This window comes from Salvia hispanica, chromosome 5 (genome assembly GCF_023119035.1).
Source record: "Salvia hispanica cultivar TCC Black 2014 chromosome 5, UniMelb_Shisp_WGS_1.0, whole genome shotgun sequence".
Taxonomy (NCBI): domain Eukaryota; kingdom Viridiplantae; phylum Streptophyta; class Magnoliopsida; order Lamiales; family Lamiaceae; genus Salvia; species Salvia hispanica.
This window is the reverse complement of record NC_062969.1, coordinates 38,082,124-38,107,472: the sequence shown is the minus strand read 5'-3', so window position 1 is coordinate 38,107,472 and position 25,349 is coordinate 38,082,124. Positions and strand designations below refer to the sequence as shown.

General features: G+C 35.9%; 4 protein-coding genes, 1 long non-coding RNA gene and 1 pseudogene across 7 annotated transcripts; 5 read left to right on the top strand and 1 right to left on the bottom strand.

Annotated features, from left to right (window-relative positions):
* The first annotated feature begins 163 nt into the window (after positions 1-163).
* On the top strand, positions 164-6,196 carry LOC125186461 (tyrosyl-DNA phosphodiesterase 1). 2 transcript variants are annotated; one of them, XM_048082826.1, is made up of 16 exons: positions 164-323; positions 413-595; positions 799-1,080; positions 1,158-1,322; positions 1,499-1,559; positions 2,077-2,153; positions 2,230-2,487; positions 3,198-3,287; positions 3,951-4,085; positions 4,230-4,379; positions 4,879-4,982; positions 5,106-5,159; positions 5,268-5,358; positions 5,552-5,629; positions 5,711-5,858; positions 5,931-6,196. In XM_048082826.1, the coding sequence occupies exons 1-16, from the start codon at positions 306-308 to the stop codon at positions 6,026-6,028; spliced, it is 1,992 nt and encodes a 663-aa protein (XP_047938783.1). In that variant the 5' UTR covers positions 164-305; the 3' UTR covers positions 6,029-6,196. The 2 variants fall into 2 exon arrangements, with proteins under 2 accessions (XP_047938783.1, XP_047938784.1); XM_048082827.1 differs by lacking the exon at positions 164-323 and having other exon boundaries at positions 440-595; positions 799-832; positions 922-1,080.
* Positions 6,197-9,140: 2,944 nt separating this feature from the next.
* Positions 9,141-11,339, top strand: LOC125190915 (protein translation factor SUI1 homolog 2-like). Of its 2 annotated transcripts, none has more exons than XM_048088336.1 (5): positions 9,141-9,281; positions 10,275-10,351; positions 10,446-10,651; positions 10,725-10,778; positions 10,870-11,339. In XM_048088336.1, the coding sequence occupies exons 2-5, from the start codon at positions 10,315-10,317 to the stop codon at positions 10,912-10,914; spliced, it is 342 nt and encodes a 113-aa protein (XP_047944293.1). In that variant the 5' UTR covers positions 9,141-9,281; positions 10,275-10,314; the 3' UTR covers positions 10,915-11,339. The 2 variants fall into 2 exon arrangements, with proteins under 2 accessions (XP_047944293.1, XP_047944294.1); XM_048088337.1 differs by lacking the exon at positions 9,141-9,281 and adding an exon at positions 10,000-10,086.
* A 1,858-nt stretch (positions 11,340-13,197) lies between these two features.
* Positions 13,198-14,532, top strand: LOC125188752 (thiamine thiazole synthase 2, chloroplastic-like). Its single transcript, XM_048085790.1, has 2 exons — positions 13,198-14,164; positions 14,257-14,532. Exons 1-2 carry the CDS (start codon positions 13,280-13,282, stop codon positions 14,407-14,409), a joined length of 1,038 nt encoding a protein of 345 aa, XP_047941747.1. The 5' UTR covers positions 13,198-13,279; the 3' UTR covers positions 14,410-14,532.
* A 2,716-nt stretch (positions 14,533-17,248) lies between these two features.
* Positions 17,249-18,964, top strand: LOC125186978. Its single transcript, XR_007170545.1, has 2 exons — positions 17,249-17,504; positions 18,062-18,964. It is a non-coding gene; the product is annotated as an uncharacterized LOC125186978 (long non-coding RNA).
* Positions 18,965-19,740: 776 nt separating this feature from the next.
* On the top strand, positions 19,741-20,784 carry LOC125189983 (annotated as a pseudogene).
* Positions 20,785-21,518: 734 nt separating this feature from the next.
* Positions 21,519-22,141, bottom strand: LOC125186681 (non-specific lipid-transfer protein 1-like). Its single transcript, XM_048083096.1, has 2 exons — positions 21,745-22,141; positions 21,519-21,647 (listed from the first exon to the last, which is right to left on the bottom strand). The coding sequence occupies exons 1-2, from the start codon at positions 22,083-22,085 to the stop codon at positions 21,641-21,643; spliced, it is 348 nt and encodes a 115-aa protein (XP_047939053.1). The 5' UTR covers positions 22,086-22,141; the 3' UTR covers positions 21,519-21,640.
* Positions 22,142-25,349: the final 3,208 nt, after the last annotated feature.

The following is a 25,349-nucleotide window of genomic DNA, read 5'->3' as shown; positions in this document are numbered from 1 at the left end:
GACTTATAGAACTACCATCATAAATCATAAATCGTGTCTTAATTCGCTTTTTTAATCATAATCCAGACTGATAATTAGATTGCCAATATACACTTAAACTCAGTCTACTCATTAAATTATTAGTAAAATGAAAACAATAAAGCCTAATTAATAAACATAATGATTTCAATATTGGTTTCTCGAATTATAGTTTTGCGTTACTGATTCGAAAAGAATACAGTCGTCGTACATAAATCTCTTCCCCAATTCCACAACCTCCTTCTTCTGTACGCTCTTGATCAATAACCTTAAGCACAGAATCAACAATGGCCGCTGCTCCACTGGTACACGATTGTGTTTAATCGATTCTCGAGCTTTATTTTGAGATTATCGGTTGATAATTTATAAGTATTTTTTCCTTTGGTTTGGCAAGGGCGGCTTCTTGGTGCCTTTAAATGGCAATTCGAAGGAAGAGAAGTGTTCAATTTCAAAAATTGTACTTTCACATGACACCACTTACATAGGCCGCGACATCACTCCGGTTGCCGATAAGCGTCTCAGCCGGAGACATATTGCGGTTACCATCTCTGCTGATGGCTCTGCTGATATTCTCGTCGTACGTTTCTCTCTCTCTCTATTTGTAAATATATTAAAAAAAATTGATGCCTCCACTGCTGGTACTTGAATCTTTAACCTTCTGCACACTCTCATTTCCCCCTTTCATCAAGTTTTCTTTGCTGTATTTATTTAGGCTCCGCGCTACATGCATGATCTGTTAATTATTTTCTTCTGAATAGTATTAATTATTGAATAATGTAGGAAGGATCGAACCCGGTTGTCATACAATCCAAAGGTCAAAGAAATAAGCTTTTGACTGGAGCAAAATGGAAAATTCGAAATGGTGATGTTATAGAGCTAATACCTGGGCATTACCTTTTTAAGTATGTAGCGGCTGATAATACTACGGAGGGAAGGAACCCAACTACTACTAGAGACAAAAGGCCTTTAGGTGAAGAAAGTAGTAAGGGCAAACAGCTTGCTCAAAGTAGGAAAAGGGTGCACAGAGTTCCTGAGGAAGAAGCACTAGCTGAAAATTCACATGTACTGTCTTTGTTTTTATGGTCTGCTTACCTGCATTTGAAACTGTTATTTTCAACTATTCTGGTCCTGGTGTGCAGGATGTTCTGCAGCGTGCTAATCAAGAGCCCAACACTTTGATTGAGGGAATTAGGAATTTTCGAATTTCTAAGAATAAGCTACCTTTAACTTTTAGGCTATTGCAAGTGCAACAATTGCCAGAATGGGCAAACACTAATGCTGTTTCTATCAATGATGTGATTAAGGTAAAGTTCTACAAGCTTTAGACCACAGTAGTCTAGATGTCTCTTGTTAGAAGCTTAGAATGTGATCCTGCAATAGTGTGTACATTTGGTAACCCTTGATCCAGGAAGCTTTGATTAGGGGACCATTCTGTTTCCTTCACCATCTTAATGATGCTGTTTTTTGTTTTGTTCTGAAGGGGAACGTGCTTATGGCTGTCTTGTCAAATTATATGGTTGACATTGATTGGCTACTCTCAGGTGGGTGTTTATTGCTAAACCCTAAACCCTAATAGTGTGTACATTTGGTAACCCTTGCTGTCTGATTGTTAATACTTCATTTTCCCTATGCAAGCTCTACAAATGTGCCATCTCTATATTTTTGTTATCTAAGTAATCTATGATTTAACAGAAGCTAGTGGTAAGAGACATTCTGCAACAAGTAAAAGAAAATCCATTTGTCATTTATGAGCTTAATAATAGTATCTTGAGCTTGTTGGTTTGTTTGTTAGCTTATCCTGCATTCCTGTTAATAAGACTGTGATTGAAGCGAATACAATTCATGATTGGTGGATTTAATGCCATTTATCATGTTCATCGACTTCAGTTGTGGATTATTCTAGCAAAATGATGTGGATCCATTCCACTAGGTTTGCTGACCATGGGATAGCTGTCGCATTTTATTTAAGGATACATGCCGATGCCCTTTTTTCTTTATTGAGATTGTGTTATAGCTTCCGTGTATTGTATGCTGATTAGCTCATTTACATTTATGAAGAATGTCCGATGCTTAAAAGAGTCCACCATGTACTTGTCATCCATGGGGAAGGTGATGGTACGCTTGCACATATGAAGGTTGACTTGTCTATTGTATAAGTTTTGATGGAGTGGTGTTGTATTTGATTCAACTTCTTTTCTCTATTCTTCTTAGAGAAAGAAGCCTCCTAACTGGATTCTCCACAAGCCTCCGTTGCCCATTTCATATGGAACACACCATTCAAAAGCAATGCTTCTTGTCTATCCTCGAGGAGTACGCGTTATTGTGCATACTGCAAACTTGATATATGTTGACTGGAACAACAAAACTCAGGGATTGTGGATGCAAGATTTTCCATGGAAAGATCAAAACAATGCTAGTAAGGGATGTGCATTTGAAAATGACCTGGTTGAATATCTGAGTACATTAAAGGTATTGCTCTCTATATTGGGTGTTCAGTAGCTCCTTCCATACAATAAGTATTGGATAATGATTGTGCAAAATCTGATTCTAATCTTCAACCTATTCCTGAGATGATAATAATGCTCCAAAAACCTTCAAATTTTCCATTTGGAGTTTTTCATTGAGCATTCATCTCAAATGACTACTTTGTGTGATGGAAAATGGAATCTAATTTTGTAATCTGTCTTCGTGTACAAGCTGTACTATAAGAATATTTTATTGCTTGCCCATGTTCTAAGTTCCTAGCATAAGCCTCCCATGATTAAGGGATATATCCAGTTTTAAGTGTTGCTGCTGACTGCTGTTGTCAGGTTGGTGTTGTTTTTCAAAATATATTCAACCTTAAATAACCAACAGTTGTTGGAGTATGTTGGTTGAGAGGCTGGAAAAAATAATTATGAGGGACAAGAATGTGTGCGCCTTAAGATAAAGCACAAATCCAACTCTTTTTATTTACTTGAAAAGCCAATTTGGAAGTGATACAGTACTGCCTTTGCTTTGATTCTTTAATCCATCCTATAATGGAGGATTGAATTATCTTTACCTGCCTTTGACTAAGTCCAAATATTCGGACAGACATGCTCTGCTTTTGGATTCTGTGGACATGCCTAATTTTGTTTTCAATAACTTGTACCCCTATTAATTATGCGAGTTCAATTTTATTGTTTGTGTTTTTGCAGTGGCCCGAATTCAATGCTAATTTACCGAGTGCCGGCAGCTTCAGTATAAACCCCTCTTTCTTCAGAAAATTTGATTATAGCTCCGCTGCGGTAATTGTGATTTTCAATAATTTGAGGTTACAACAGTGTCTGAGGATTGTTGTGAGGGTTGTGTTTTGGGTCCTTTAAAAGATTATCTTATTCGATTGATGATTTAATCTATTTGATAAACTTTTTGACAGCCTCGTGCTTAGATCTCTTTTGCTTTCCAGTTGCAGTCGTGATGCTCAATATTTGCCTTCTTGTATGCCACACTATGCTTTTGCTTTGATGTATTGGTGCTCTTGATTGCATATCTATTATCTCTGACTCTAGAGTGACACATGCGTTCGTTTTAGGTGACTACTCACTTTTCGTCTAGTATATTTCAGAGTGTTTCATATTGTTTGATAATGACACATAGAATCATTATTTTTTGTTTTGGGCCACAAAATTTCTGAGATGTATTTTCAGTCTTTACTAAATGAACAGACAAGATGAACACAAAAGTATCCGAAGATCATCATTAATACCTGATAGTCGAGTTCGAGTATTATTATTATTATTGCTATTTTCTTCGTAAGAAACTTGTGTACTGTTATTCCTTTAAGCAGGATTATAGATATTTTCCGGATTGTCCAAACTGTAGCTCTATCATGCAAACTTAGACGTTTTTCATTTTGAAGCTGTACAGCATGTCAACAATGAGATTCTAAGATTAATTTTATCTGCCAGGTTAGGCTCATTGCATCTGTCCCCGGGTATCACTCTGGCTCCCATTTAAGTAAATGGGGACATATGAAACTAAGAACTGTTCTCCAGGAGTGTACATTTGAGAATCAGTTTGAGAAATCTAATCTTATCTACCAGGTAATAATTATTCATCTTGCATCTCATTGTCAACACTTCTAATACATTGACTTGTACGTTATTATTCAATAATGGAGAAAGTGTGCATGCATCTACTCCACTTCTAACATTTTATGCTGTTATGTTATTACCTGCTTGTTGTAGTTTTCTTCACTAGGTTCGTTGGATGAGAAATGGATGACAGAGCTAGCATTTTCAATGTCGGCAGGAATGAAAGAAGACAAAAAACCATTGGGTCTGGGGAAACCCTTAATAATATGGCCATCCGTTGAAGATGTCAGATGTTCGTTGGAGGTAATGTGAGAAATGCAATACACTTTCCAGGTTTAGAAGTTTTGAAGAATGAACTGAGTAAAACCTTTATGCAATGCAATTTCAGAATGATGGTTAATTATAGGGAGTTCGTGAATGCAACTAAGTTCCTAGGTAATGAAGATACAGGATAAAATCAAACAAAATGAGTCTCCCTTCCGTACTCTATCTCAAGATCAATCTGAGATAGTGTAATAAGTTTTGGTATTGCATGATATATCAGCGAGTTGATGACGTTCTTCAATTCTTTTACTTAATGTTCAGGTCTGCTATTTTTTAATTTCTAGGATCCTTGGCATGTAACTGGTAGAAATTACAGCACTACCACCCATTCTCTTAGATCTAGTTGATAAATGGATTTTCTTATAGTGTAACTTATCCCTGGTGTAAATAAGATTCATAGTTCACTTGGTGGTAAAACTTCATTGCTTTTTCACTTATGTTACTAGTAACAGTGTCTATGTATTTCTTGATTCTCAAGGGTTATGCAGCTGGAAATGCCATTCCAAGCCCTTTAAAGAACGTAGAAAAAAAGTTCCTGCAGAAGTATTGGGCAAGGTGGAAGTCAAGCCACGCAGGTCGCTGGTATGAATTAATATTGAACTGTATAGCAGTATCCCCTGTGCAAAGTTAGTCGATGGATGTTGTAATTCAGTTTCTGTTTGTGCATCGTATTGGTACAAATACTCACATTCTTAACTGTTCCAGTCGGGCAATGCCTCATATAAAGACGTTCATGCGTTATAGTGGGCAAAACATCGCGTAAGAGTCCACGCACGCCAGACTCCATTCTAATTAGTGCATGCTTTTTCTCTATCCTTCATAACTGGCTTTTGGCTATTGAAGATGTAATTCTGTTTTCTGGAACAGATGGCTACTGCTCACTTCATCAAACCTCAGCAAAGCTGCTTGGGGAGCTCTTCAAAAAAACAATTCTCAACTGATGATCCGTTCATATGAGGTAATCAAATTTCTTATGGATGACTATAATTTTTTGAAGTTATTTAAAATGGTAAAAATATGAGGTTCCCAAATATTCTAACTATTACTTAAAATTGCTAATTGTATTTGTAGTCTGCATCTATCAGTTTTGAATAATTAATTTCTATTTCACTTGCTCAAAATTAACCTTGTTATTCTGTTTGCCATCGTAGCTAGGGGTGCTGTTTTTACCTTTCGCCAGGAAATGTGAATACAGCTTCTCTTGTACAGATGATGGACTTCCTCCGAAGGTATAATTTATTAGGGTTATTATATAGTAACATGCTCTGCTAAAACTAGGTGGCTGAAGAAGCTCCATTTTCGGCTTTCAGGATGAATTGGCATCTTCACTAAGTTTGGAAATGAAACCAACAAAACTAGTCTCCCTAGTTTGGAAAGGAGAGGAGAATGAAGAATGTGGTGAAGTTATTCGATTGCCTGTTCCTTACGAACTTCCTCCAAGGCCATACTCATCTGGAGGTTAGTACAGCCTGTCAGAGCTATTTCATTTTGACGGGAGAGAGTGATATCTAAACCGCCTTTCTATTGCAGATACACCATGGTCCTGGGACCGTCGGTATACAGAGAAGGATGTGTATGGTCAAGTTTGGCCCAGGCAGGTAGAGCTGTATACCTCTCAAGCTCTCTGATATATATGCTCTTCTTTGTTGACATGATTCTCTAGAACAGTCCGTCGACATTGTTAGGTTATGGTTAGTGTATAATGTTCAAATTCTTTGATCAAATTTCACCATCTTCTTTGCGTCGGTTGTCGACTGTAGTCTCAGTTATTGAAATCAAGAGAAAAAATTAGCTCAGAGGTTATCGCTATATTACTAATTTGGCGGGGGAAGAGGGGATTGTCTGATGTCAATTTTTTTCTCAGAGGCAGAGCTATCTTCAACCATTATGCTAAATCCAAATCCATTTTAGTATAGACATCATGTTAAATGCTCCTTCCGTCCACGAAAAATAGAGCACATTTGCCATTTTTAGTTGTTCATGAAAAATAGAGCACATTTAATAACGGAAAGTTTTCAACAACTTCTTTCTTACTCCCTCCGTCCCGCTCAAGATGACACGTTTTCCTTTTTAGTTTGTCTCAACTAAGATGATACATTTCCTTTTTTGGTAACTTTCTCTCTCCAATTAATACACTCAACCATTTTTTCTCACTCCTATTAAAATATCCATCTTTCTTTATCTCTCTACTTTAATACTCACATTCACCTTCTCTCTCTCCAATTAAACACTTTAACCAATAACTCCTAAAATCTCATGCCGGCTAAGCAATGTGTCATCTTAGCCGGGACGGAGGGAGTACTAATAATATGGTCCCCACCGACCCTACTTCTTTCTTACTTTTTCTCCTTTTCTCTTATTAATAATATGAACCGCACATTCCACTAATACTACGTCTCTCTTACTTTACTAATTCCACATTAAAACCCGTGTCATTCATAATGTGTCCCTTTTTTCGTAGACGGGAGTAAAAATTTTACTCTTACTATTTAACCTAAACTCAGATTTATTTATATCAAATCCAAATCCAAATCCATTTTAGTATAAATGTATATGTATATGTTAAATAATGATTTCACTTTTATTATTTATCCTAAACTCAAATTAAAAAAAATAATTCCCTTATATTTTTACTCAAAAAAATTTAAAAAGTGATTTGGTAGTACTATATTTTACTCAAGAATCAAAAATCTCAAAGTTCATTTATTTATTTCAAAAAATTAGGTAAAAAATTCAAAAATATGTATATGTATTCGTACACTAATAACTTATCATATTGTCTTGCCATATTTGTCATATAAATGGTGGGGAATGAATCCTCTGCTCTGTTTAAAAACACAGCAGGCCCTTTGGTGCATAAAACGCAGCAGGAAACTAATGAAATGACGCTTCAAACGTTTTCCCTACTTTTTAATACTAAATGATATGTTAGTATTTTAATTTCATCACCGAGAATTTGGGGGGATTTAATCCTAGAAAGAAGTAACCATTCAGTTATAATTTATTTATTTATTCACTAGGGAAACACTTCTTCAAATTATTTTGTTTCTATGTCATATGATATGATATGTATATTTTATTATAAAATACTCTCTTTGTCCATAGGAGATCTATTTGGTTTGAGCATGAATTTAAAAAAGTGTAAAAAAAAAAAAGAGTATGGATCCTACTTATATCACGTGAGTAAAATAAGTTGGTGGAATGTGTGACATACTCACTATTAATGGTTAAAGTGAAATAACACTCTTATTAAGGGATTGGATGGAAATGGAAAAATAGAACTCTTATTGTGGAATGGAGGAAGTACTTTTCTATTTAAATTAAAACTCAATAGTGGTGTACTAGTTCCTCCATCCCAACTAAGTTAAGTCGTATTTCTTTCTGGAGGTCCGGTCATTTATTTTTTGATTAAAAACAAAATATCCAATCACTTTTATTTTATTCATGCCTCCTACTTTTCAATATAATTTTTTAATTTTCGTGCAAAAAAATTTTGACTCAACATAAATGGGACGGAGAGAGTAGTATAGAGATAACTTAAAATACTTGAAATATAAACACAATTTATTCATTTAATACTAAAAGTAATTTTTAGTATAGCAGTAGTGATTTTCAATTTAATAAAGTTACAACTAATTAAATGGTTACTTCTTTCTGGGATTAAATCCCCTCAAATTCTCGGTGATGATAATAAAATACTAACATACTATCATTTAGTATTAAAAAGTAGGGAAAACGTTTGAAGCAACGTTTCATTAGTTTTCTGCTGCGTTTTATACACCGTAGGGCATGCTGTGTTTTTAAACATAGCAGAGGATCCCTTCCCTGGATGGTGCTCCTTCCATCCCATTTTAGCAATTTCAGTTGATCATTTTCACTCATATTTTATTATACAATTAATATATAAAAGTAAGACTTATATTTTATTATCTTTTTTTATATTAATTTTTCTTTATATTTCTTAAACTATGTGGTGAACTCAAATGAAACTTCTAAAATGGACGGAGAGAATAATATCTTAGGTGTAGTTCCTGTCAGTTTTAAATCAATACCTGGATCCTATACTGCTTGGTTCTTTCTTTTGACGGTTAGTTGGTGAGGAATCAACTGTATTGATTTGTTACACAATATCATTTCTTTGGAAATAATTAATGAATCCAGATTCCAGAGCATAACATCTTTTATGGATGGTGAGTGTTGTTATGATATCATTAATATATTTATTACAGATATATAATTGGAGGACTAAATAATGCATATCAGGAGGAACAAGCTACGTGCCCCGTAAAAATGGTTACATTATGTTTTGCTAACAATGCTTGCCTCAAAAATTCACGTTCCATAATATTAATAAACTTCCCTAAAAGAAAGGACAACCGATCAGTGAAGTGATTTTTTTCTTCTTCTAAATATTGACCCCAAAGACCCAAACTTCAAATAACCATTTAACTTAAATCAAAAAAATATTACATTAAAAAAAATATACTGTATTAAGTATTTAAACAAGTATCTTGCTAAAAAAAAAAAAAAAATCAATCGTCTGAAACAATCCTCTTTAGTTTTGTGACTTTGAATTTGATAATATGGAAACAAAGCTCATATTATTATTCATGTAAATAAAATATTAAATAAAATAAGAAAAACTGTAATCCAACAAAACCGAAAAAGAAAGAGAGGGAGGATTGTTGAGGGCGTGAGTGGCAGATGTGCGTTCCGTTCTCTTTAAATATGATTATATGAGAATACGTATAATCATATATATGTAGAAAGAGAGAGGAGAAAGATTGCCATTTCCCCTTGTATATCTCTCGCCCTCTCTCTCTCTCTCTCGATATTTTTTGCTTCCGATTTTCTATACCAAAACATTTCCCTATCTCAAAGGTAATTCTGTCCATCTCTTTATGTGTTTTGTTGATTCGCATGCCATATTTCCTCAAGTTGCGATTTTTTTTAATTTCTTGTCTCAAGCACGTCTAATTAAATTGCAGCATCAATGCGTATTATCTTTACGCCCTTTTCCTTAAACAAGATGCTTTGTTTATTTGTTTGCATATATTATGATTGTTTCTTGGAGTGAATCATGAGGATTGTTGAGGGGATTTCAATTTTCTGTTGATTGGTAATGTCGCATCATGTAACATAGGTGCTTGTGCATGTTATCTTTATCACATATATGTGCAAAATATGAATAAGATTATCTTGTAGAACTACGTGAAATAGGCACTTTTGATAAGGCCTCTTCAAGATAAGTATTGTTTCTGAAGCTATTGAAAATGTGTGGTTATATACTTGCATTCTTGATTATTCATGGACTTGATGACTCATTTTAATAATGTTGATTACTTGAAATATTTCACTTTTAGCATGAACATGCCAATATGAAGAACTAATGGAACAAAAGTTGAACTGGGGTTATTACTCTATCACTTTGGAAGGTTGTTTGTGGTCCTTATGTTAGCCGGAGGTAGAAGTTTCAGATTAATGAATGACAATTTTTTCTTCATTAAATCTCTTAGCTCAAATTTGTTATGTCTCAATTTTTACTGCAGTTCATGTCTTGCTTCTTCTGTTCATTTGTTATGGCAGAGGACCTTTCAATGTTCCAACAATTCAAGATATAATAGAGCTTTGCATTTTGCCAAAAGGAAATGACAGTCTTTACGGCTAATTTTGTAAAAATCACAAGGTCTTTCTCAAAATTTCAAGTGATCCTAGTAAGAAATGCCTAGATTGTACAGCCTGATATAAAGATACCTTTTGTTTAATTATGTATAAATGTTGGTATTATTTTTGAATAAATCATCAAGAACTATTGGCTGGTCCTCATCTATACCAGTTGTTATTTAACAATGTTATAATCTTTTATTGTTACAGTGTTGGTTGGTCTCTGTGAACTCTCCGACAGCTAAATTTCATGTCTGATTTTGAAGTCCAAATCCCTGGCTCCTTTGGTAAATCAATTATTTGTACGCATTCATATTCGTTCCACCCTGTTCGAGTTTTCTATTCATTGCCCTGATTCGTCCACTTGTCTGGTAACTACAGATCCTTTTGCTGAGGCAAAAGCCGAGAACTCGGGTGCAGGATCAAAAGAATATGTGCATATTCGCGTCCAGCAGCGGAATGGTAGGAAAAGCCTGACAACTGTCCAGGGTTTGAAGAAGGAGTTCAGCTATAACAAAATTCTCAAAGATCTGAAGAAGGAATTTTGCTGCAATGGTACAGTGGTACAGGACCCTGAGCTAGGACAGGTGAGAGTATTCCATTTCTTCGTGCTTTTTGTGCTGTAATTCCTCATCCATTGTGTGTGTGGGGGGGTTACAGGTTATACAACTCCAAGGTGATCAGAGGAAGAATGTCTCGACGTTCCTTGTTCAGGTACCTTCTAATTTGTTTCTCAAAATAACAATTGGCCTATAGTTTTATCATAATGTGTGAAGATGTATATGTTTGTCCATGTTTATCTCAGGCAAGCATTGTGAAAAAAGAGCAAATCAAGATTCATGGTTTTTGAGAAGTTGCAGCAGAAGCAGCAGCAGCCACCACTGAGACTGAACTCCCTATGTTTGCTGCTGCTTAGTCTGCTTTAACTAACAGCCTTTGTCTAATCATAAACTGATAGTTATTTCTTCTTATTTTTTCTGGTGTGTGTGTGTGTCTGGATGTTGTATATTGCCACTCTGCTATTGTATAGAGAGGTTACTGTGCTCTCCATGCAAATTCTGCAGCCTCAGAACATGCTACTACCACTCTGTCTTCTTCATACAGCAAGATTATGGTTTCACCTTTATGTATCCCATGCCTCCCCATTTTACTTTTTAGAGTTCAGCTGATTCACCAATTTTGTGTTAGTCTGTCTGTAATATCAATAATATTTTTGGTGTGGCCCAAATGTAAAGTCCATTATCTTCTTCCAATACTGAACCTTCTTACTACTAATATAGATTTTGGACATCTTGAATTCTATGGATTATCACATATTCTTCATCTATCTATTCTGTGCAATAAACAATATGGCTTGGCAATAAATTATCTTAAACAACAAATCTATGTGACCAAATTTTGTACAACCAAAAACTAATTTATTTGACAAAAAATAGATTTATTTATGCATTTAATTAAAATATTTGGATGCATATACTCCCTCCGTCCCAAGATAAGTGACCTATTTCTTTTGGGCACGGAATTTAAGGAATGGTATTTAAATAAGTTAAAGTGGAGAGAGTAAAGTATGAGAGAGAGAAGTAGAGGAGAGAAGAGAGAATAAAGTAGGTGGAGAATAAAGTAAGAGAGATGATTTTTGCTAAAAATGGAAATAGGTCATTTATAGTGAGACACTCCAAAAAGGAATACGAGTCACTTATCTTGGGACGGAGGGAGTATAATACATGGAAGGTGCATAATATTATGGTCATTTATTTATGATTTTTGTATAATTTTTTTTTATTTTTTTGGAACCATAAATATAATTAGTGCATACTTTAATTCAACTTTTAAAAATAATAGAAAGAAAATTCAAATATAAATATAGAAAATGAGGTTAAAGGCTAATAAATCTTTTTAACTTGTCCACTTGCTATATTTATAATTTTAATATATAATTAATATATCAAATTATTAATATAATCTTATTTTGATTGTACAAAATTTGGTTGTTTATAGTTACAAAATTATTAAATGCCGACTTAGATGCTAGGAAGGGGTGTGATATCTACTCATCAAGTGAGTAATCAAAGGATTTGTGCATAGCCCGACAACTCAATGATGAGAGCTATATAATTACGAAATAAGTACTGAGTATGTATTTTATGAGGCTCTTTTTATGTAAGGCCAAATATATTTTATGTGGTACAACATTTTACTTTTATTTTCTGTGGGTATAATGCTGCAGATTCTTTGATTAGTTATTATTGAATACCAGATTATAAGTGATATGAATATTTGATTTTTGTCTATATTTTGCTCTTGTAGAAGTAGCCGTAAATACTCCATTTGTTCCATTAAAAATGAAACGTTTCCTAAAATAGAAACATCTCTATCTCTACTTTTTCATCTCTCAAATTTACTTCTCTCTTCATTAACTTACAAAACAACACTACATAAAAACCTGTATCAATTTTCAAATGTTGCATATTTAATGGGACGGAGGGAATAATTATTAAGAAAAAAAATAGGAGTGCAAGAGTTAATTTGTTTTGAAAGCATGCTGGGGTATTGATCTGACAGCAGTGACTGAAATCTGAATAGCTAAAGTTAGTTATAAATTTCGTATCAAATGGATTGATAAAATGGTTTCCGCAGTTTGACATCCACATGACCACATTATATAGTACATACCATGATGAATGCAAATATTACGAGTTAGGGCGAGTGTTAATCGATATGGATTGACCTGAATTAAATTGGTTTACAGCTTATATTTTGACATTAATCGAAACAGAAAATGTGATATTTAAGATATGTAAATATTACAGTCCTGACTTGGTATTTTGTAGCCTAATTTGTAGTCTATCTATTTCTATGAATGAATATACGGTTGGAACTTGTTCACAAGCCTGGCTAGCCAGAAATCCATTGCCCCATTTTGGTGTACCGTTAGATTATTTTGTACAAAATAATTCAAAAACTTGTGATATTTTATGAAAAAGGAGATTTTACGAAAAGGTTGACGATTCTGCATCGTTCAAATATTATCACTTAAAATTAAAATCAACCCCACATCACGAGATCTTTTCTCCTCCGATATTTTCATCATCAGCCCTCATTTCCACCATATATAATCACACACTCCCCTCATAACAATCATCAACACTCAACAACAATCACTACTACTCCTCACTCTCTCCTCTCTCATCTCTCAAATCAAATACTCATAATCAATGGCAGCCATGGCCACCACCCTCACCTCCTCCCTCTCTAAAACCCAATTATTCGACAGCAAGTCCTCCTTCCATGGCTCCGCCGTGCCAACACGCGCCGCCGCCGTCCAGCCCCTGAAATCCGCGTCCGTGACCATGTCCGCCGCCTACAACCTGGACAGCTTCAAATTCCAGCCCATCAAGGAGTCCGTCGTCTCCCGGGAGATGACCAGGCGCTACATGACCGACATGATCACCTACGCCGACACCGACGTCGTCATCGTCGGCGCGGGCTCGGCCGGCCTCTCCTGCGCGTACGAGCTCAGCAAGAACCCCAACATCAACATCGCCATCATCGAGCAGTCCGTCAGCCCCGGCGGCGGCGCGTGGCTCGGCGGCCAGCTCTTCTCCGCCATGGTCGTCCGCAAGCCCGCCCACCACTTCCTCGACGAGCTCGAGATCGAGTACGACGAGACGGACGACTACGTGGTGATCAAGCACGCCGCCCTCTTTACCTCCACCATCATGAGCAAGCTCCTGGCCCGCCCCAACGTGAAGCTCTTCAACGCCGTCGCCGCCGAGGACCTCATCGTCAAGAACGAGAGGGTCGCCGGCGTCGTCACGAACTGGGCTCTCGTTTCCATGAACCACGACACACAGTCGTGCATGGACCCCAATGTCATCGAGGCCAAAATCGTGGTCAGCTCCTGCGGCCACGACGGCCCATTCGGCGCCACCGGAGTCAAGCGCTTGAGGAGCATCGGAATGATCGACAGCGTCCCCGGGATGAAGGCCCTCGACATGAACACCGCGGAGGATGCCATTGTCAGGCTCACCAGGGAGGTCGTTCCGGGAATGATCATCACCGGCATGGAAGTCGCCGAGATCGACGGAGCCCCGAGAATGGTAATTAGCCCTAACCGGATTAATTAATTCAGTGTTCAACTTTTTCAATTGAGATGGTTCTGATTTGGGGGTTTTCAATTGTGTCTACACAGGGGCCGACTTTCGGTGCGATGATGATTTCGGGTCAGAAGGCGGCGCACTTGGCGTTGAGGGCGCTGGGGCTGCCCAATGCTTTGGACGGAGCGGTGGCTGCTCAGCCGGAATTGGTCCTGGCCTCGGCTGAGTCTGATGTGGTAGATGCTTGATTATGTGGTTGTTTTTTCATAAATAAACTGAGGCACAGCAAACGAATGTAATGGCCTTCTTTTGAGTTGGGTTTCTATGTTCATTATCTTTCTTCTCGAGTTATCTACTTTGATTTTGCTCAACCTCTTTTCTTTGCCTCTGTTGGATGATTTATTTTCTATTTGCCGAATCAAACCTGTTACATTATTTAACAACTTAAAGATAATAAATTCATAACGAAAGAAACAGAAGCAACGTTATGAAGTTATTTTATCAACAGATTTCTATGAAATGGGGGAAATCTTTACTAGTGAAGTAAAAGATTTAGGATGAAAACGAAACAACTTTAAAGTTTTATATTGATTATAATATCTAATTCTTGCCAAAATGAATATCCCTAGAAAGAAATGAAAATTCAGTGGAATGTGTAATTGTATTTTTGTGGATAAACCATGATACCGTCAATCTTCTGTTTGTAAAATTAAGATGAACCTTTGTTGAGTACTACTACTACATTTTACGAACTTATTGTATTTCTGTTCTTCCAGAAGAAATATGTAAATCTGGTTAATCCCCTGCATTTTTGCTCGTGTAAAAAAATTTCGAAGAAAAAAAGGGTTTTCTTTTTTACTACTATTAATTAGAGAAAGATGCTTTATTCCCAGCCTGGGCGATGAAACCAGCATATAGATAGACTAGTGAAAATTTTGTATTGATAATCAACTGTATTTATATGACCTGTCTGTGATGTTGAAGTACAAAAGTCTAAACTTTTTCGAATAAAGAGTTAATTGGATTTATACGAGTTGTCTTGTACTAATGCATCCTCAACCTTCTGCTAGAATCCGAATGATATATCGTCTTTAGATCCATTCATTTATTGAATTAGGTGTGGCTATGCACTTAAGCCAACTGCATGAAAATATCTATGCTAGGTTGACAAGTGGTCTTAGAGTACAAGAATGCTTGACAAGTGTGGTATGAGTAGACAAAATATTGACACGTCACACGTCCATTGCAATACACACGGTCTAGACCTGCCCAAGGTTTATCGAGCCGGCGGTTAAAACCGAAACCGTAACCGACGGTTACTGTTCCGAACCGAAACTGTGAGAATTTATCCGAACCGAAACCGTCGATTTTTGAACCGTGATTCGGTTCAAGTTCAAAAATTTTCAAACCGAAACTGTGCCGGAACTGGCGGTTCCGAGGAGTTCCAAACTGGAACCGCAAAAACCGCCGGAAAATCGTTGAATCAAGCCGGAACCGCAAAATAACCGGCGGTTCAAAACCGTGAAAAACCGTAAAAAAAACGCCGAAAAACCGTCAATTTGGAACCGAAATCGGAACTGCGAAACACCCTCGCGGTTCGGTTCCGGTTCAATAATTTTTAAAACCGGAACCGGCGGTTCCGAACCGTAACTGCCGGTTCCTGAACCTTGGGCACCTCTACACATGGCCCATAAAAGTTGAGACAAAACTTTTGGACACGGAGGTTAAGAATTTATATTAAATAAAGAGTAAATGCCAAAATTGGTCCTGAACATATATCCATTTTATGATTTTGGTCCTAAACTTTATCTTTTGGTTTTTTTCATCCCGAACATTTTCAATTGGAACACAATTGGTCCTCCGTTAGCTATTCCGTTAGTTTTTAACGGTCAGCTGTTTTAATCCTAATGTTGACCAAATTAAGCTACTCCCTCCGTCCCACAAAGATTATCTCATTTTTTCATTTCGGTCCGTCCTACAAAGTTTGTCCCATTTCACTTTTTACCATTTTTTTAGTTCCACTAACTCATTATTATTTATATTTTATTATAAAACTAATATATAAATGTAGGACCCGCATTTCACAAACTTTTTCAACTCATTTTTCATTACATTTCTTAAAATCCATGTCCAGTCAAAATGGGACCATCTTTGTGGGACGGAAGAAGTACGTTACTCTGCGGCGGTCGGACCCGTAGAAGAATAAGAACCACTCAATGTGATGTGAGATGGTTAATGTATTTGAATCAAACTAGGAAAAGTAAACAAAATAAACAATTTTAAACTTGCATTAAATGATAATGATATTTTAATATAAACTCACAAATTATATATGTAAAATATTATTCATCTAGTAATGATAATTTAGTTATTAGTATATCTTTACTTAATTCATTTGAACTAAGCGACGAAGCAAACAATATATATTAGTATTTAGAATTGCGGCTATAGTCCACCAGCAAACTTGAGCATTGCGGTTTAGAATTGTGGGATTTGAGTACTTTCATTCCCCCGTCTGGCTTCATACTCTGTTTCTTTTGTAGCCTCCAAGTAAACAAACATACGAAATCCCAAATATGTTTAAATACATGTGAAAACCTGGAGTTCCATTTGGAGAGCCCAAATCATTCATCCCAATCCCAATTAGTCTCGCAGCATTGTGATGTTTCGTGGCTCATATCTTAGGCTCATTATCAAAGCCCATTCACCCATTACTCACTTACTTGGATTGGGCCACACCAAACGAGATGCCCTGACCCGGAGATAAGACTCGTGTCTTTCCATATTCGAGTTGCGGTATTGAACATGGCTCATTCTTTATACTTTCGTTTCTTTGAATCTCACAATTTAATTTTGTATAGATAATCGTATGATAATGGATTATAGTCACCTCTTAAATTAAAATAATCACATAGCTTAAATTTAGATAAATAATCCTATCATAGTAATTGAAAACACCAAGGCTCTATTTGGTACCGCAGAATTGAGGCCATGGAATTGGAATTGGAGCCTTCAATTCTAATTTCACTGTTTGGCAATACAAAAATATGTAGATTTGGAATTGAATTCCAATTCTACAAATTCCAATTCCACCATTTCAATTCTATCCATTCACAAAAGAATTTTAATTCAATTCCATGAAGAAACAGGTCAAATCGGATCTTTACGGGTCAAAAATAAAAAATAAAAACGGGTCGTATAAAAAAGAAGAAAATTAGATCATTTCTCCTCTCCCTCTGCCACAACCGCTTTCTCTCTCCCTGTTCTTTGTGCCCTAGCCGCTTTCTCTCTCTGCAACTGCAATGCACCCCAGCTTCATGTCTTATGATCGATTGATAATCAGGTAACAATCCAAAGTTCTTCGCATTTTTCCATTTAAATTTCATCTTTCACTCTATAAATCGATGTCTTTTTTTTTCAATGCTGTAATTATTTATTGTATGCGTGCTGTGATGGTCGTTAGCGATTGCAGTATTAACATTTAAGTTGTTCCATATTTTTGCTGATAAAAATTGATCGATTTGTTGTAAACACATTCAATGCATTTCACATTTTTCACCTTATTTTTGTGCCAAATACAGTTTATAAGTTATAATTGAGCATATAGGTTCATGCTTTGAGAACTATTTCTTAAACTGTATTAGATGATTGGAATTCAGTCACATTTCAAGCAGAGAATAGATAGTTGGTGTCGTTGACGTGATTTTTATGTAATTATTGCATTTAAATAAAGTGGGAAAGAAACAAAACATAAGGCAATTTATGAGAGCTACTCTTTTATTTCCAATTTTTTTTATTTTAATCATGCAATTATGGAGTAGCTTTTAATTCGTGGGTATGAGGAACTTTTGCCTCGTTTGTCTATGTTGTTCGTATCATTGCCTCGTTTCGGAAGGAAAGCTGGGAGGCCAAGATTCAAGGGTTCCGGGATTTGGTGGTCTCAGAGAGTGAGGTGGTGGAGATATTCAGGAAGTCGCTGTTGGTGATCTGCACTTTGTTGGATAAGTGCAGGGAGATCAAGAGGCTTCTCCACTGGGAGGTTTAGATGGGTGATCTGATCAGTGATCCTTCGACCCTTCGACCCTCATGGGACCATTCGATTAACGGACAGAGTTTGGGGTATTGTGATGCGAATGTGCATAATGATGTTAGCACTTCTAGTAACCTTGGTTCCGTGAGGGCTGATTTGGGTTGGAACCCAAGTGCAATGCTGTGAGGGGGTACGTTAATGCCGCCTGTTTCTGGTATGCTGCCTAACTTTCTGGCTGATTCTGGTTTCATCGAGAGGGCAGCGAGACTTTCGTGCTTCAGAAGGGGGAATATTGGTGAAATAATGAACCCATTTGATGTTCCTAATCCGTTGAATCTGTTCTTGTGGGACATGGGCATGGTTCACTAGCAAAGACATGAAATGAACATGGCCAAGTTGTCCAAAGAGGGAGGTCTGTTTCTGGGGAGACGGGGGCTGAAGGGAGCCCTTTCAAGAATGAGAAGAGGAGCTAGAGTTTGCATGATGAGGCTAAAAAGGTAGGTGAGGTGTCGGGTAATTACTCTGATGAGGCTAAGTGTAGCGATCTTGGCCCTGAAGAGGAGGTGGTCTGCCTGACGGGGGAATCTCCTAGTGAAGGGCTTGGCTCTAAGAAGAGGAGGAGAAAAGGGGTAGGTTTTGATCTTGTTTTGTTGTTTATGGAGTATTTTATTTGCATATTGCAACAAAAATGTGTGCAGCTTAGTCTTTTGTAATTAGATTCAGTTGTGTTTGCATTTACTATTCAAATAAGTGATTAAAAATATTTTTTTTTATTATGTTCTTTAGATGCAAATGTATTTTTTATAATTATGTTATTAGTTATAATATATATAATTAACATGATCATAGTTTTCTACGTATAATGCTGCTCTTGTATTTAAATTATATAAGCACACACACTACGTATATGTAACTCGGAGTATATTGTATGTTGATAATATAAATTAATTATCGTTGATTAATTATTTTAATTATGATAACAGTACTAGTTTTATGATATGTTAATAAAAAAAATTGAATTTTGAAGCATGAGAAAAAAGAAGAAATGTGATGATTATTCAAAAATAATTAATTTAAAAAAATTAGAATTTTAAATTGAATTCTAATTCAATTCCTAATACTTTATTTTGAGTTATCAAACAAAGGATTTAGAATTATAATACAATTCCATATCAATTCTTTAATTATACCAAACATGGATTTGGTATTAAATTAGAATTCAATTCCTTCCAATTCAATTCCATAGAATTCCAATTCTGATTCAATTCCAATTCCAATTCCAATTCCGTGAACCAAAGAGACCCAATTAAATTTCAATTGCAATTAAATACTAGTATGAAATTTCTGTTTTTAGTTTACAATTTCTAATTCAATCTAAAGCATTAACAATTTAACATCCCAAAGTAAATGGTAAAACGTCAAGATATTGAACAAAAGTTTACGTGAAATACGGCAATTCCATTGGTAACAAACAGAGGAGAAAAGATCAAGGTAAGAATTATGTTCTGGAATTAATTTCGTCAAGAACTAAATCAGCAGTCTACAACTGATGGCTGCCTCCACAAACGACGTCGTGTTTCTCCTCGTATGCCTCCTACATCTCTCCACAGCCACAGCCACAGCGCGCGTTCAGTCCTCAAATCCATTCACCGCCGCGCTCTCCGCGCTCCAGTCATCCTCCTCGAACGGCGTCATCCGCATGAACGACACCATCCTCCGCCGCATCCACTCCCTCCCCACCCCCCGCCCCTTCCACTTCCTCGTCTTCTTCGACTCCAACAAGCTCCACTCGAAATCCGAGCTCGCCCTCCCCTCTCTCAAATCCGAATTCTCCCTCGTCTCCTCCTCCTTCCTCACCAACAACAACAATTCCCGATCTCAACTCTTCTTCTTCCACGTCGAATTGGACGAATCACACGCCACATTCACCCTCTTCGACGTCATCGCCATCCCCCACATCCGCATCATCCCCGCCTCCGCCACCGATCTCAAATCCGATTCAATCAAACTCAACCCCTCCTATTTATCAACCTTGCTCGATTCTTTACCCGAGGTAATCCTATCCGAAACCGCCATCTCGGTGGGGCCGATCCACCACCCCCCTCTGATATCCAAAACACAGATGACACTAGCGATGGCCGCCGCAGTAATCCTGTCTCCGTATGCGGTGAAGAAGTTGGCCTCGGGGGAAAGCGTGGTGCACGAGAAGAGCACGTGGATGGCGGGGGCGGTGTTCGTCTACTTTTGCAGCGTATCGGGGACGATGTTTAATATAATCCGGAAGGTGCCGATGTTCACCGTGGACAGGAGGAAGGAGGGTGGGGAGACGATGAAGTTCTTCTACCGGGGGGCGGGGGCGCAGCTGGGGGCGGAGGGCTTCACCGTGGGTTTCCTGTACACGGTGGTGGGGCTGCTGCTGGCGTTCGTGTGCCACGTGGTTGTTCGAGTGAGGGATGCCAGGTGGCAGAGGGTGTCGATGATCATGGCTTTGCTGGTCTCCTTCTTGGCAGTGAGGCAAGTCATTTCTTTCAATAGCTGGAAGACTGGGTATAACATTCATGCCTACTGGTGACCCTCCACTTCCCAATATTGATTTGATATTGTATGCCTGTTGAAGTTGAGTTTAATGTTTCCATGCAAGTTTCAAATGTTTGTTTCTTCCTCCTATATCATATACAGGCTTCAATCTTTTGTGTTTTAGAAACTAATTAATTCCAATTTTCACGTGATAGAATAAAATAAAAGTAATTAGATGTTTTGTTTCTTGATAAAAAAAGGGGAAATGACTCAAACTTAGTTGAGACGTCACAAAAATGAATACAACTCAATCTAGTTGGGATGGGGAGTGTTATATTTTTCATTTCGTATTTAAAATCAAATGTATAAGTGTAAACAAACAGATATACTCCCTCCGTACTCATTATGTGGACATTTAATGACTTTTCAATTGAAAAATAGTTTTATTTTAGTTTCAATCTCTTTATTCTGCATTTGTTCATGCGGGCTTAGCTAGAAATCCAACGGAAGATGTTCTTTCAAATTTTGACCTTATATTATTAATAATAACTACTTCCAAAAGATTTAGCTCCCACAAATTTTGACCTTTTATTATTAACAAATACTACTTCCAAAAGATTAAGCTCCCTCAAAACATTTACTTATTAAATTAAATGTTATGGATTAAGTACTAACCATAAACTAATGGATTCACCAATGTTAACTAATCGTTTGCGAAACAAAGTTGCACGGACTAAAGACATATGTACAACAAAATAAAATCGGACAAATTTGTGCAAAATGATAACAACAAATTATTTAATAATCCACATAAACTCTTTGTTTGATAGATGGTGCAGATTTAATGGTAAAACATCTGTGACTGTAGTAATTTGGCCTAATTCAATTCTATGAAACTGGCACGGACTGCTTCTTCTCATTCCAGGAACAGATCATAGGCTGCAAAGAAAAACAAGAAATTGTAGAAGTTAGTAAGAGGCCAAGCTAAAATTCACTAGCTTATATCCTTTAATATGAAATATACACGAATTATTACCGAGAACAATCGGTATTAGGGTCAAGAGGCACGGGAACATGTATATGGCATTGGTCAGGGAGAGACTTAGCTCGATCAGCAATAACATGCAAGGCGGCTGCGGCTTGCGTGAGGCAGGTACACATGTCTTTGATGTCAGCTCTGCTATGGACCAAGCTGTTGAGCTTGCTAGCCGCCTGACAACACGGCACCGTCAGCTTAGCCGAGGGATTCACCAGATAATCTTGGCAGGGAATCAACATTGTGACGGCTTGTGGGCAGGACACTGCATTTGCATGGCTTGCCACCGATGCCACAAGAAGTAATCCCAAAATCCACACTGTTGATGATTGTCCCACCATCTTAAGAATTTCCTCTCTAATGTATAGATGACTTATGACTATGTATATATCTCTCTTTGTCTATTTTCTGATTGAAATGAGTGTTAACTAGTGTTGAATTTATAGTGATTGTAAAAACCCTCAAATAGTCAACTTTAATATTAGGTGAACGGTTACAATCTAACTTTAATTTATTGATAGTGGAGGTAAGTTTGAAGACTTGGAAAATAGAAAGAATTTATTGATAATGGTTGGAAAAATTCCACGCAATAATGATTGAAATATAGTGTTTTGTACGAAGAAAAAGCGCTTAAAACCTAGTATAACTTTTTCTCATCTAAATTTTCATAATGATTATATGGACTCACAATGAAAAGAGACATTTTATCAAATAAGTTTCCGCAAGTGCAATGTATATTTTAATTATGTTACCGTTTTAATATATTTTCTCAATAAATTTAAGATACAAATTTTCCAGTACACACTTGATCCAAAATCATTAAGTCATATTTTTTCAATTTTTTTATTCACAAAAATTAGTATGTCTATCAATTTATTGTGTATGATCTAAAGAAGGAGAAATCCAAATTAAAAACTTCAATTTGAAAAAGAAGAAAATCAAATTGAATAGTTTTATTTTGAAAGATGAAGTGAGGTAAACACTCAATTTGAAGAGAAGAAATCAAAGTGGACATTGCTCTTAAAGTTTGTCTTCAGTATGAATAAATGGTTAGTGCTCTTTATGTAAAGCACATCAATATAAGAGAGGGATCAAACCAAAGTTTTGCTTTAAAAGTTTGTCTTCTTTATAAATGAAATATTAGAGATCTTTATTTAAATTATGAGAGGAATCAAAACAAAAGTTTTACTTTGAAAGAAAATGTAGGTGTGAGCTTTGATTATATTTTTTCTAAAAAATTAGTGAGTGTCAAATAGTGTAAATTATTGTAAGCTGCCACTACCGTGGTCAAAACTAACTTATTGTTCAAATAAAAATTACCAAATCAAGGATTTTTTAAGTAAAATTATTTATCATGTTTAAGATATTTTTGGCTGATTAACTAGTCAAGCTTGCTACTAGTTCGACTTTATATCATACTTTTATCTCAAAAGTTTTAAGAGTTTTAAGCCTTAATATCATACTCTTGTCTCACTGCGTTTAGTAAAATAAAGTCTTCATATATACCCCATCTGTCGCATTAGAAATGAAACATTTTCCTTTTTGGTTTGTCCCAATAAAAATGAAATATTTCCCAAAATGGAAACAACACTATCTCTACTTTTTTTTATCTCTTATTTTACTCTCTTTTCATTAACTCACAAAACAATACTGCATAAAATCTCGTGCCGGAAACCAAATGTTGCATATTTATTGGGACGGAGGGAGTAGTTTTTTAAATACACTCATTATCCGAAACTACAGTTACATTTTTCAATTTTTTTATTCATAAAAATAGATAAAAATAGAGTGTTCATCATTTTTTTCTATTGACCAAATGTAGAGAATGTACTCTCAAATGTAAGTATTAGTGATTAAAGAAGAGAAATTCAAATTGAAAATTTCAACTTGAAATGATGAAAATTAAATTGAAGAATTTAATTTTAAAAACTGAACTAAGTTGACACTCAATTTGAAGAGCAGAAATCAAAGTTGACTATGCTCTTAAAGTTTGTCTTCATTATAAATAAATGGTTAGTGCTTTTTATTTAATGCACACCAATACAAGAGAGGATAAAAATAAAAGTTTTGCTTCAAAAATTTGTCTCAGTCATAAATAAAAGAGTAGAGATTCTTATTTAAAATAAGAGAATCAAAACAAAAGTTTTGCTTTGAAAGAAAAAGTAAGTGAGAGAGCTCTGATTATATTTTTCAAAAAAAAATAGTGAATGTCAAATAGTGTAAAATGTAAATTATTGTGAGCTCCCACTATCGTGGTTAAAACTATCTTATTGTTCAAGTAAAAATTACCAAATCTGGCTTTTATTTATTTATCATGTTTATGATATTTTAGGCTTATTAACTAATCAAGCTTGCTTCTAGCTTGATTTAGTATCATACTTTAATCTAAAGAGTTTTTAGAGTTTTAAAGTTTTTATATACAATATTTAAATAAATTCTAACTAACTACGCTTTGTAAAATAAAAGTCTTGCAATATAATTTTTCAAAGACACTCATTATCCAAAACAATAGTTATATTTTTTCAATTTTTTTATTCATAAGAATAGAATGTTTATCATTTTTTTTATATGACCAAATGTTGAGAATGTACTCTCAAATGTAAGTATTAGTAATTAAAGAAGAAAAATCTAAATTGAAAATTTCAACTTGAAAAGATGAAAATCAAATTGTAGAATTTAATTTTAAACACTGAATTAACTTGAACACTCAATTCGAAGAGAAGAGATAAAGTTGACTTTGCTTTAAAAATTTGTCTTCATTAATGTAAGTTATTAGAGCTCTTTATTTATCACACACCAAAACAAAAATTTGCTTTAAAAATTTGTCTTAATTATGAATAAAGGAATATAACTCTTTTTTTTTAAACAAGAGAGGAATCAAAATAAAAGTTTTGCTTCGAAAGAAACATTAAGTGAGTAATTTGAATATACTTTTCTAAAAAAAAATAGTGTAAATTATTGTGATCAGTGTCATTATCGTGATTAAAACTAATTTATTGTCCAATTGCGGGTTTCTTTAATTAAGCACATAAAATCTGCTAAAAACAAATAAGCAAGGATTTCCTAAAATCTAAGACCCCACAGATGCAACAAAGCAAAGTAAAATCGCACTCACAAGCATGCACATATAGGTAGTCTGCTCAAAGTGTGTTCAATGTGAGTATACCCAACAAGCTGCTTCAAGAAGCCAACCAAGACAGAGGTTCTCATTATCTATCACGAACACTCCGGCAAGCGGATTTTCTAGTTCGCGCAAGCACTCAATGTATGAGGGTGCAGGATGTCACTCCAAGCGTTTAAGGCACTCAATAGATAGATAATTTCCTCACGAAGTTGAGACCCACTTCTTGCTAACAAATTAAACCTCTAGCAATCACAAAATGAAAGAACAAGTAAGACAGAAAGAACATCTTGGAAAGCAATTAAAACTAGGCAAACCTAGATTTCAAACAAGAGCACAAAGCCTAAAGTCGTGGCCAGCGACTATTACTGTAAACGTTGTCTCCTTGAGCTTGCATCCGAGTTCAGTCGAGGATGCTCCCAGCCCAAATGATATCCATGCATTGGATAGCAAGCACCATGTAGCACGTGACCAAGGTAATGCG

What these genes read in the sequence shown, in the direction of transcription:
- LOC125186461 (XM_048082826.1), top strand. An exon ending in CATTGATTGGCTACTCTCAG is followed by an intron (nt 1,560 to 2,076) that starts GTGGGTGTTTAT and finishes ACATTTATGAAG; the next exon opens with AATGTCCGATGCTTAAAAGA. An exon ending in ATGATGGACTTCCTCCGAAG is followed by an intron (nt 5,630 to 5,710) that starts GTATAATTTATT and finishes TTCGGCTTTCAG; the next exon opens with GATGAATTGGCATCTTCACT.
- LOC125190915 (XM_048088336.1), top strand. Translation starts at nt 10,315, where the DNA reads ATGTCTGATTTTGAAGTCCAAATCCCTGGCTCCTTTG. An exon ending in CCAAATCCCTGGCTCCTTTG is followed by an intron (nt 10,352 to 10,445) that starts GTAAATCAATTA and finishes TGGTAACTACAG; the next exon opens with ATCCTTTTGCTGAGGCAAAA. An exon ending in TCTCGACGTTCCTTGTTCAG is followed by an intron (nt 10,779 to 10,869) that starts GTACCTTCTAAT and finishes TGTTTATCTCAG; the next exon opens with GCAAGCATTGTGAAAAAAGA.
- LOC125188752 (XM_048085790.1), top strand. Translation starts at nt 13,280, where the DNA reads ATGGCAGCCATGGCCACCACCCTCACCTCCTCCCTCTCTAAAACCCAA. An exon ending in TCGACGGAGCCCCGAGAATG is followed by an intron (nt 14,165 to 14,256) that starts GTAATTAGCCCT and finishes GTGTCTACACAG; the next exon opens with GGGCCGACTTTCGGTGCGAT.
- LOC125186681 (XM_048083096.1), bottom strand. Translation starts at nt 22,085, where the DNA reads ATGGTGGGACAATCATCAACAGTGTGGATTTTGGGATTACTTCTTGTG.